Source organism: Gopherus flavomarginatus, chromosome 1 (genome assembly GCF_025201925.1).
Source record: "Gopherus flavomarginatus isolate rGopFla2 chromosome 1, rGopFla2.mat.asm, whole genome shotgun sequence".
NCBI lineage: Eukaryota > Metazoa > Chordata > Testudines > Testudinidae > Gopherus > Gopherus flavomarginatus.
Window position 1 is genome coordinate 15,412,934 of NC_066617.1, and position 12,251 is coordinate 15,425,184.

The following is a 12,251-nucleotide window of genomic DNA, read 5'->3' on the forward strand; positions in this document are numbered from 1 at the left end:
GATTACATTTTAATTTCCAGTGAGATTTCTGCGGCCTGAAAATCAAATTAATGGCAGCCCTCAAACATTTTAATAATAGGTGACAAATAAAAATGTTCTGACCTTCTTAATGAAACCCAAGATTACAGGCCTACCATTGATACAAGCTTGCAGTCTTCTTTTTATAATCATGGGAAATTAACTGGGTGCCTTTTTGACTTCAGAACCCTAGTTGACAAAATTACACAACAGAAGCTTTTATGTAAAAGTATAATCTTTGTTCTGAGGGAAAAAAGAGAGAGAGAAAGAAAATCAAAGTGTAAGCATATTTGAAAGCCAGCTAGTTGGAGGATTTCTTGGTAATGAGCTGTGTGCCAGTAGTAAGTGATGTGTAGTGATTAGTAAAAGGTCTCTCCCACTGTGTGACCTGCCATGCTAATACCCTAACTTAACATGATGCTAGAGAAGGCAGCATGTGCAGTAAATCAGACCACAGATGCACATTATGCCTGCCGTGAGAAACTGTTAAAAAGCCTTTTTTTTCCCCCTTACTTTTTTTTTTTTTAAATGAAGCATGCTAGTTTATTTTAATCATGAACTCGGTGAATCAATGAAATGTAGCATTGGACTTGCTTTGCCATCACAAAACAATGGCTGAAATATTCATGTGTCTTTAGGAATGTTTTTAATACTCTCTTTTGTAATCCAAGTCTTTAGCTTCTTCTGGCTTCCCTTTGAATGAGTCTTGAAATACTTTTAACAAGTATAGATATACGGCATGATATAGCCATACCCCATAGGTATTCTCTGCTCAATCATTACATTATGCCATTATTGCAGTGGCATCAGAGACTAACGTGAATCTGCTGTCTGACAATATAAATTGGCCTACAGATGACAATATCCCTGAATTATTTTCTCTTCCTCAGACCTGCTGGCAGTGCTTGCTGTTTCTATTATGTTACACTTACGATCTAGCATTTTTCTCATCAAAAAATATATCTTAATATGATAAACAGAGCAGAGTCATTCAGCAACATTTTCACAGTTGGCATTTTTGGAGCTGGCTTTGAGCTCAAGGATTGTGTTTAATGTTTCATATTTGGTTAGCTCTGCAGAATGAAAAAATTGAGAGACCCACGGGGGAAAAAAATACTCAGGGAGATTTTTCTGTATAGCATACTCTACCGTACTCATATCCAAGTAGGTTCCCACTGTTTGTTCACAGTTATTATAGGTTTAGTTTTACCTCCAATAACTGAACCGTACCTGGACTGAAATTAGGGATTTTCCTCAGATTAACCTAGGGTGCCTCTCAATCCAATGTATGAATCAGTTACGCATAGTAGGCCATTTAGTCCAAGGAAATTATCTTCTGGGGTCATAGTGGCATGTCATGTTTACTAGAACAATGTACTTCCTCAGCCAAAGGCTTGATTTCTAATGGATCTATATACTGGATAATAACTTAAGAACTGTATGTGCCTCCTGGAATATTTTAACAAGGTGGTGTTCTTACGTGCATATTAACAGAATTTAATGCTTTTCTGGGTTTACCTTTTCTTCTCCAGAAATGCAGGGCTCTTAAATCTAAATGTCCAAGGTCAAATTCACAATGTTAAATTTTTCTCCACACTACAATTCTCCGTGAAAGGACAAAAGTCTTAGCACAATCGTATCATTAAGTTTGAAAGTTCAAAAGTCGTATATTTTTCCCCAATTTCAGGTTTCTCCTGCAGCATTAACCAATTTACATTTCACATCCACTATATTTGATGGTATACTTTAATAATAAAGAGTAATTTATTAAGGTTTACAAGAGACAGAGGAATCGAAAATTCTAGGTGTGTGCAGCATGGATGGGTTAATATTGCTGGACCATTGATCTCACAACCTTCATGTAGCATAAGAGCTGGATTTGTTCCTTTTGTCAAAATGTATTTTAATTACATCCTATCCATACATTTTACACACATAAATATAATAATATTCATTTCCAGCTGATACGGAGCTTGTGTATTAATACTGGACTAGCTTTTCTTAAAGAGGAAGAAAATCTAGAAGCAGTCAGCTATAGGGTGACCAGAGAACAAATGTGAAAAATTGGGACAGGAGGTGGGAGGTAATAGGAGCTTATATAAGAAAAAGACCCAAAAATCAGGATTGTCCCTATAAAGTTGGGACATCTGGTCACACTAGTCAGCTAAGATAGCAGACAAGCTCCATGGTTAGACCTTGCAAATTCTTTGAGTGAAAAAATGTTCATTTACAATCAGATCTTTTGCCCTCCTCCATGTGTTGATTTGAGTTGGAGGAGGAAGGTACTACTCAATCTGAGCAATGGTGGCCAAATCGGATCGTAAATTTACCTGTACACGTATGTAGCACCCAAAAGTATTTCAATTAGCTCGGTCCTGCACCTTTAAAGTCAATGGCTGTGTTTTCTTTGGCTTCACTGGATCTAAAGCCCACTGAAATCAATGGATGTCTTTCTATTAATTTAAGTAGACTTTAGATTGGGCAGCTAATTCTGCAGAGCATTTAAGTATGTGTCTAAAGCCCATTAAAGTAGGAAAACATTTAATATCACAAGAGTCGTCAATATCCCTTTTGCTCTTTTAATAGCATCACAGTCTTGATTACAGGAACTATCATTGTCTTGCCAAACTCTGCTTTATTGTTCTTACATAACACATGCACATACTTGTGTCACTACTCTCAGTCATACTGTAGTCTTTTTTCTACTGACTACTGTAATGCTTAATAATTTAAAGGCACTGATTTTACTTATATGCATAATATTAGGCTGCAGTGTCTGGATTGTACTTTCTCATTGTTTGTGGGGAATGTCAGTAATATGGATGAAGTAGATCACATGATTTGATTGTCTAATAAAAAAATACAAACTACAGTTAATGACTGTTCAAGCCAGAGAGTTCCCCTCTTCAAATGTATTCAAGTTGCATTGACGGCCTGATGCAAAGCTCAGTGAAATCACTTGGATCTTTCCATTGACTTCAGTACACTTTGGATCAGACCTGAAAAATCTGATTTGCATTAGGTGAGCTAAGTTAACCTACTAGTTTTAAAAGTACATTGAAGATATAATGTAAGATTTTACATTATGTGACAGAATGCCAGGGGATTATAACTCAGAAGAGATGTCAAAAAAATAAAATTTTTCCCCGTGAAGGTTTTCCATTATCAATACAATTAATTTCAAATCTTTTGTTATAAATGTAAATAGATATATGCATATAGATAATAGATAAGTATGTATACACATTCATATGCAAGATACACACACACAAAAGGAGTTATATTGATTCAGTTGGATTAGTATGAAAACAAAAAATAGGTTGAAACAGGAAAAAGCAATTCACACTTTTGCATTTATCTTCTTTGGATTTCAGATTGATAAACGCCATACAGCTGGGCCTTTTTCTATTTTCTAACGTATGTTCCTAACCCTTTTGAAATTCTCTCATGGCTTGATTTGAGATCTGGGCTGAGCTTAGCTTGTGACTGGTTCTGATTTTGATTCAGTTAAGTTCACCCTTCCCCTTTTACCTGAGCTAGGTTTTTTTCTGAATCCATGGGAGCAGATGGGTGAGAGAAATTCCACACAGTTCTGCGTCCTGAGTGTTTCCCTTAATCGCACTGTTAACTTGAGGATCTTGGGGGAATGTGTAGAAGCCAGGACCTTCTGCATAGAGGCGCTGTGCTTTTACGTTGGCTCTAAGGTCTTTTACCTCGGCTCACTCCTTTGTAGCTTTTTCCAGTGGAAGAATACTGGTAGGGCTTCTCCTGCTGGGCGTTGCCCTTAGGGACTCTTTAAAGGGGTGTCCTGTTCAAAGTGAGAATCTCTGTCGACTCCAGGAATACTGCCATGCCATGGCTGCTTCTTACATATGCACAACTGAAAATGTTGGGCTAAGTGACTAAAAGCAATGAGGTCTGTCATAAACAGAGAGTTAAGAGTTAATGTCTCTTTTACCTGTAAAGGGTTAACAAACGGAACCAAACACCTGACCAGGGGACCAATCAGGAGACAAGATACTTTCAAATCTCGGTGGAGGGAAGCCTTTGTTTGTGTTTTTTGTGTTTTGCTTTGTTCTCTGTGGGCTCTGAGAGTGACCATACGTACCTACAGGCTCTCTAATCTTCTATTCCAATTTTGTAAGTACAAAGGTAGAAAGGCGGTGTACTCTTTTTATTTGTTTTTCTTTATTTGCAAATGTGTATTTGGCTGGAAGTATTTTAAATTGTGTTTCTGCTGGAGGAGGCTGTTTCTCCAGTTTCTAGAAGCTGACAGACCCTGTAATATTCCATCTTGAATTTACAGTGATTTTCTTTATTCTTTTTTTCTTTTATTAAAAGTTTTGCTTTTAAGACCTGTCTGATTTTTCCCCTTGATGATACTCAAGGGAATTGAGTCTGTACTTAACAGGGAAGGAGAAGGGAGGGGGAGAGAAAGGGGGGGAACCCACCTGATTTCTCTGTGTTGTGATTCAAGGAGTTTGAATCACGGTGATCTCCTAGTGTACCCAGGGCGGGAAAGATCTGGGAGGAAGAAAGGAGAAGGGGGAATCCCTTTGTTTAGATTCACGGAGCTTGAATCTGTATATCTCTCCAGGAGCCCAGGGAGGGAACACCTGGAGGGGAGGAGGGGGACAGGAAATGGTTTATTCCCCTTTGTTGTGAGACTCAAGGAATTTGGGTCTTGGAGGTCCCCAGGGAAGGTTTTGGGGGAGACCAGAGTTTATCAGGCACTCTACTCTAAGTCCTGATTGGTGGCAGCACTACAGGATCTAAGCTGGTAATTAAGCTTAGGGGAATTCATGCTGGTACCCATATTTTGGACGCTAAGGTTCAGAATTGGGAATTATACTATGACAAGGTCAAAAAACTACGCTTCCCCTGAAGATGCCATTTAATCAAAGCCAATCTGTCCACATTTTCTAGGTTTCACAATGAAGCTTTAGTTGATTTTTTGGGGAGTACACCATTAAAGGGAAAGGGTCTATTCTCTAGTGAGTGTACACGCAAACTCCTGCAAACAGGAGTGGCACAAGCACATTGAGGAGACCACCAAAACTCTGTAGCCTGGGAGATTTGAGAATACAAAATGGACTCTGAGTTAGTTTGAGTCTGAAGGAAGACTCTGCACGTCTGGCCTGAGCCTTACACTCAGGGCCGGCTCCAGGCACCAGCATCCCAAGCAGGTGCTTGGGGCAGCAATCTGCAAGGGGCGACAATCCATGTGTTTTTGCCCCCAAGCAGCGCTCAGAATTGCCACTGTGGATGGCGGGGGCAGTCCGTGTGCCCTTAGGGGAGCATGCATGTTTCTGCGGTGGCTGAAATTGGGCAGCAGCTTCTATGTTCAGTTGCCTGCGGCGGCCATTCAGCAGCTTCCATCTTCCTGCTGAAGACAGAAGCTGCCATCGAATTGCCGCAGCTGTGGAAATATGCGTGCTGCCCTAATGGCACACGGACTGGCCCCACGCTGCTTGGGGCGGCAAAAACAGTAGAGCCGGCCCTGCTTACACTGACAGCGAAAGACCTGGAAGAGGCTCCTTATTCCCTCTTCCATATTGGACACTCACATAAAGACCAGGCAGAATGCAGCAGGAAAGCTTTGACTCATCAAAGCACTAAATCATGTGCTTAATGTCATTCCTATTCAGGAAAAGATGTAAGCACATGCTTAACTTTAAAGCACATGTTGAAATCCCATTGAGGTCACTGGGAAGTTACTGAATTCAGGGGACTTAAGGATGTGCTTCAGTGCTGTGCTAAATCAGGATGAATTTAATGTGCGTTTAAAGTTAAGCATGTGCTTAAGTGCTTTGCTGAATCAGGGTCTCAGTAATTAGAAAAAAGTTAAGTACTAAGTATTAAACAAACAGCTGTTCTAAAGATGGATTCAAAATATATGTGATTTGATGGAGCTGGAAATATGAATTTTCTATTCTATCCATCTTGACAGGTGCTTGTAATTTCAAGAGCACTATTCTGGACCTCTCCCTGTCCCAAGTCAATTCCTTGGAATGTCTGATTTAGCTTTTTAAAATAAAAATCTGGAGTGTCTGATAACATCAGTGTTAACAAGTAACTTACTTTTTGATCAGATATGATAAACTGTACTTGCTTTGATCACTAGTCCATGTTTCTTAAACTTCAGTCAGGATTTAATGTTTGGGGAAACTAACGAGACAAAAGGAAAAAGGTAAATAAATAATTTGGCCAATATTACCGATTGTGGGATGCCTCTGCATTGGGGTGACCAAGCTGAGACACTGTAAAGCAACCTGGTCAGAAAGTGCTCAGGATCCATCCTCTGAAAATCAGGCCTCTTTAAGATGACCAGGGCTGGGCTCTGAACTGATGCATGTTTTTCCAGAAAGAAAGGTTTTTAAGCAGGAAATTCTTCAAGGTGAAGACGCAAGTGATCCTCAATTATTTTAATACTTACTAAATACTTTGCATGTAAAACTTAAAAAGCATAAAAAGCTTTTAAAAATGGCCCATGATTCTGCTACGTCCTATACAAACAAGCCCCAGATCCTTACCACTTGCATTTATCACAAGGAGAAAAACTGCGGTGACTAAAGCAAGGCAAATTGCCTTATTGCATGAAAGTTTGCATTAGAGGTAGCTCAAGAAGTTGTAAAATGTAAATCTTGTGCTCTCAAATTTACTCGTGTTTTCACAGAACTGCATCTGTGACTGTGCAGCAGTACAAAAATTTCCTGCGAATGTACTAATAGGCCTTATGAGAACGTTCTATAACCATCCATCTGTCACTTTTTAACAGGCCTGATTGGCAAGCACTTGTAACAACTGACATCTGTTCTTGCTTATTGATATGTAGATTTATGGTAATTGTCATGAACAATAAGATACGAAATTACCTAAGATGAACATTAAATTAAATTTTCATGCCCCTATCCTTATAAATAATTTTTTTTAAATCTTAAGTTTCAAGCAGGCGTATTGTGCATCTGTTTTGTACATAATTTAATTGTTTTTTTAAATTTGCCAAGTAACAAAATGAAAGTTATGTTCCTTGTAGTTCTGACTATTTGCCAGGCTGATGGCCCATTGGTAAATACACATTATTAAAAATTGAATCAAATTGTAATGTGGTTCTAGATCTTTATAAATCATTTTGCTTTAATTCCCAACGTTTTCTCCATCATGAAGATCAAGAGTTCTTTCTTACCCAGGAGTTCTCTCCCTGCAGGTGGAATTTCACTCTATTTTGTTTACATGCCTACAAGTGGTTTGCATTTCTTCAGCGAGAGGTACGGTTGCTGAGTATGCAGCAGTTTCAAATAAAAAGAATTGAATCACTTTCTACGTTTGGTCCGGGGTTTGAGGCCGTTTTGAAAAACCTGTGTGATGTGAAAAGCATGGACTGCGGGAACGGAGACCTTGGGAAAGGATAGTATGTGCCAGGCAGCAGAATAGTGCCCAAAACTATACATTGGCTAGAGGTTAATTGAACCAGAATCTACTTCTACTGTGTAACCAAATCGGCTGTCGGATCTGGTGATCAACTGTACTTGGTTCCCTCTTCTGAGTTTGTGCTAGCAAGCTGTGACATTGACACATTTCACATAAAGGAAAAAGCCAATTAACAGGGATCAGCAGCAATGATAAAACATCTGGAGGAAGTGGAATATAGTAACGATGAGGATAGATTATTTGTGTATTTTAGCAGACAGCCTTTGGAATGGGAGTGAGGAGATACGCCTGTTGATTTCATCAGTTCTGCAGCACCCTAGGCACTGTGTGTGTGTTCTCAGCCTGTTATTAACATTCACACTCTTGAGTTCCATTCCGTCCGATAATTTGGTTTTCTTCTTTGATGCATTATGACAACAACAAATGGAACTTTTCTGGAGGCCCCATAGCTGACACCACATAAGATCTGAAGAGCTGCCCGTGTGTTATAGTCACTTTTCCAGTGATACATGCAGGGTGGGGAGAGGACTTCTTTGATTTATGTTTCTTGCTTCCTAACATTCTTTTGGGTTTGAAAAATCTTCTGTTAGTGGAGGACATCTCCCTTTGCTTCCACAGGAAGCTAGTCTACCAGCTTCTTTGTGCTATAAAAAGGTTTTGTGAGAGAGAGAGAGGTGGGCATTCATTTGCCTCCACTTGGGTGCTAGACTGGCTCCCCAGGCTAAGGCGAGCTGTTGCTTTTGGTGCTGCTAATTAGCCTTGTCTCTAATCCTTTGTGTTTTGTTTTCCTCAAGCACTGCATACATGCTGTCTCTCCGCTCCCGTAGCCTTGCACCCCTGTAGCTCTTCATTGGCCACGAAATAGAAAGCAATAGAGAATTGTTTCCAATTCTTTTAGCTTACAAAATGAGTTTTAGAGAAATCTGTGTGCATGTTATGGCAATTGGTGAGATTCCACCAGTCAGAAGCTATCTCCTAAAATTCTTTTCAGCATTGCTGTGTGCATCTTTGTTCACTACTATTTGCCAGTCTAAATTGTGAACTGTTTAAAAGTACCATGAGGAAGCATAACCACACAGAAAATATAATTCAACTGCAACCTCCTTCTGATCGGCGGCCTGTCCAGTGGAGAGAGAGGCAACCCAGGCATGCTGCTTTATTGCGTATTTCTACCAGCCAGGCCACAGAATGGCATTAAGAGTGGCCTCTGTGAAGATTTGCATTGTTTGCTGGAGTCTTGGTGTTGAGCTGTATAGACTTCTAGTGGACCTGAAACTTTATGAAGGGCGCATTGGGGCCAAAGAGCAATCCAGAATGAATCCTGAGCCCACATCCCATCCCTCAAAATGTTTTCCACACTTGCAGAGAGATGGATACAGTAAACTAATAGGTCGCTTCTGTCTCTAAATCTGGTGATCCAGTGGCTGAACTACTCTGGAGGCTTTCTGTGTAAATCAGAATTTTAGAAAGTACTTTACACACCCAGCCTCATGTAGTGGCAGATTGTGGGTGGCCTATATGAGTTCACAAGTATGTGAGCAAGAGGATTTTAGAAGTTTCTTTCTCTCTTTCCTCCCCTACTTTTGTGTTCCTGCATAAGGGCCAGGCACAGTCTTTACCCTTGTGCTTCCTGAGAGCTAGGAGATGAGGGCCTCTAATATCAGAAACTGTAGAGGATGAGGAGGGACCATAGCCAACTTCCCTCTCCATACCAGACAGCACAACTTGTTTGTTGCAGGCTGTAAAAAACTATAAGCAGTGGCTCTGCTCTCCAAGAGGATTTGCGCCTGCCTTCAGCAGGGACAACATACCTCCCAATTCATCCCTTCACTATCATTGCTGCAACTGATGAGCAAGTATTCAGCTATGGATAATGTCCAAAAAACACATACATAGAAATTTCAGATTATTTAGTGATGGACAAGCTCCTAAAGGCATGGATCAGCATAAAAAAATGTGAAGCTTCCCCAAGCATCCTCACTTAATCAAACCTATGCATTGAAAAGTACGTAGCCAAACCACTTTGGGTTGGAAAGCTCACAAGAGCCATCTCTCATAAGAAGTTTCCATTATTCTGAGGAAACACTGCAAGGAGCGCCCGTCTTGGTATACTTTAGTATTTCCTTGTCCTATCCCATCTGAAATGAAGATGTTCAAGGCTCAACCTTTTCAAAAAGTTCACCAAATTCTTTCATGTTTCAAAAGAAGACTTGTTTGAAGACAAGAGCTGTGTTTCAGGCTGATTATTTTTTTTCCAGACAGGTTTGCCTGTCCCTAATTCTTTGGTAATTGTAAAGTTTCCATGTAATTAAACTGTAGAGTTTTTAAAGTATTTTTATAAAACACTTTGAATGTGATGAGTGCTATGTATAATCATGATAAAGCTCTAGCTTAAAAGCTGAGCAAACTCAATGAGGACCTGTGATTACAGGATACAGTAGTTACACCTAATTACCTTGGTTATTAGTACCTTGTAATTAGAGTAGTTATGTGTTTTATTGTGCCTTGTAAACTATTATAGGTGATAGGGATTGAGAAAAGCCTTATGGTTTATATAGTTCTCAAATTCTATGAAAAATCATGAGAGAGGTTTTCCTCTGTTAGTTTCTCAAAATGTATGATGTTGGTCTCAGATTCCTCTAAGTGATGGTTCTTCAGCCACATTACTAGTGAGATCATCCATCACCTACTTTTTTTTTTTTTGGTAGAGTCATTATTGAAAAGTGCTTGACACCCACAACTGGCGCCGATTTTCAGAAGAGCTCCATTCTCAGTTAGACACCTCAATAAAGTGACCAGATTTTCAGAAGGTCTTAGCATTTAGAGGCTCTCATGGCAGAACAATGGAAACTTCTGAGTTCTGAGCATTTCTACAAGTCTGGTTTCTAATGTCTAACCTAATTCTGTCGTGTGTTAGTTTCAAGCTATTGCTGCTCTTTATTATGCCATGTGTTCTCAGTCTCTGTAAAATATCCCTTCTGCTCTTTTATTTTATTAGCTCTCAAATACTTGTAGAATGTTATGATATCCCCTCTTCTCATTTTCTCCAAGTTCATATTAAGTTCTCCTGCTCATATGGTCATAGCTTAATTACTTTGACATTCTTCACTGGATTTCCTCTAATTTACCAATGTCCTTTTCATACGGCATATGCAGAACACCCACATGTGGCCAAACCAAGGTGGGGGAAAGAGGCATTATTTCTTTTTGTCCTACAAATTATGCCTATGTATATAGCTGTGATGCCCATATATATATATACACACACTCTGTACACTATTTTCATCTTTGAGCAGCTACATCACATTGAGATTTCAGGTTCTTTGTCACATTGTTGTTCTTTAGTCATTCTCGTTCCATTTTGTATGAGCGTTGTTTAGTATTTGTCTGCAACAGATGTTCCATTTCGTATTTATCTAAATTAAATGCAATGCTTTTTAAATTTACCCTTCTCTTGAAGGTCTTTACCTCATTCTGAAATGTAGATGTATCCTCCACTACTTCTCGTAAAGAACTGAATAAACTAACTAACAAGTGGCTTTGAGAATCTGGATTGCTTACATGATACAGAACGTTCTGCCTAGAGGTCCCCAGTTCAAATCTGGCCCCAAATGTTAGTGACTGAAAATCATTACTGTCTGATAGCTGTTCTGTGCTGAATTTGATGGTCTCAGTTCAGTTCCAAATAGACAGAAGGAATTTCAGGCAAAAATTGCTCTCACAATTGGCTGTTATTGTATGGTAGTCTAAGCAGAGAAGTGAAGAGAGGACCTGGGGACTGAACTTGATAGGATCCAAGTACCTCTCAAGCAATAATTTACCATCTCTCCACCTGCATGAGGTCAGGAAGTATTATTATCACATAGAGAGATTAAGTGACTTGTCACATCACAACTCTTTGACAGAGGTGGGAACTGAACACAAATTTCCTGAGTTATAAACCCGTGCTGTAACAACAAAACCATCTAGCCTCTCACCTGTAAGACAGATATGAGGCACATTGGCTGGGGCCAGTGGGGGGCAGCTTATACTGCCCACGCTGTAACTGTTCTGGGAATGAAAGGAGGGTTTAAATTACTCGTAGGACTATCAATGGCAACCTCTACAAATCTTATATTCCTTTAAAATGAAACTGGGAATCTCTTAATTAATCCTGTTGCTGAAGCTGCATTTTGTTCTCTGTGCAGGCATGAATGCTTTACAGTTACAGAATTTGGCAACCTTAGCAGCCGCAGCAGCCGCCGCCCAAACCTCAGCTACCACCACCAATGCAAATCCTCTCTCCACAACGACTGGTGCGCTGGGAGCCCTCACAAGTCCCGGTAAGAGTAGATTACTTTCCATTCAGATTCTGCAGTAAGAGTAGACTGGAAGGAGAGCCTCAGAATGGTGATCCTGTTTGTCACCTCCAAAACCAACCAACTTGAACATGAAAAGCATGGAGGGGATTTTCTTGTTTTTTGTTTTTTTGACTAGAATTTTTTTAATTAAAAAAAGTGTGTTTAAGCAGCTAACTAAAGCCTGGATTTTGCGAGTTGTTCCATGAGCGCACAAGGGTCTGCTCTGCCAAGCTCACTGCAGGGTTAGGGCCCATGTTGCAGTCTTACAACACCCAGCAGGCGTAAGAAAACTGTAGTTGCATGAGGAACTCAGTGAGATTTAACTTTTCAAAAAGAATCCAGAATGTGAGCCAAGTTCTCTCATGCTAGAAAAAAAGACAAACTGAATTTGTTCCCTCCTTTTTTTTTTTTTTGTTTTTTTGTCTTGCCTTTTCTTTTTCTTCCTACGGTGCCTTCAGAGAT

General features: G+C 39.8%; 1 protein-coding gene across 13 annotated transcripts in view; it reads left to right on the forward strand.

Moving 5' to 3' along the window:
* The window catches only part of CELF2 (CUGBP Elav-like family member 2), a 685,040-nt gene that overhangs the window by 627,125 nt on the left and 45,664 nt on the right, over window positions 1–12,251 (forward strand). For all 13 annotated transcript variants that reach the window (XR_007772143.1, XM_050936915.1, XM_050936909.1 and 10 more), the window contains one exon: window positions 11,637–11,771. Coding sequence is in view for 12 of the 13 variants with exons in the window: in XM_050936915.1 (XP_050792872.1) it covers window positions 11,637–11,771 (135 nt within the window). In the remaining variant the exon portion in view is untranslated. The remainder of the gene's footprint in view (window positions 1–11,636; window positions 11,772–12,251) is intronic.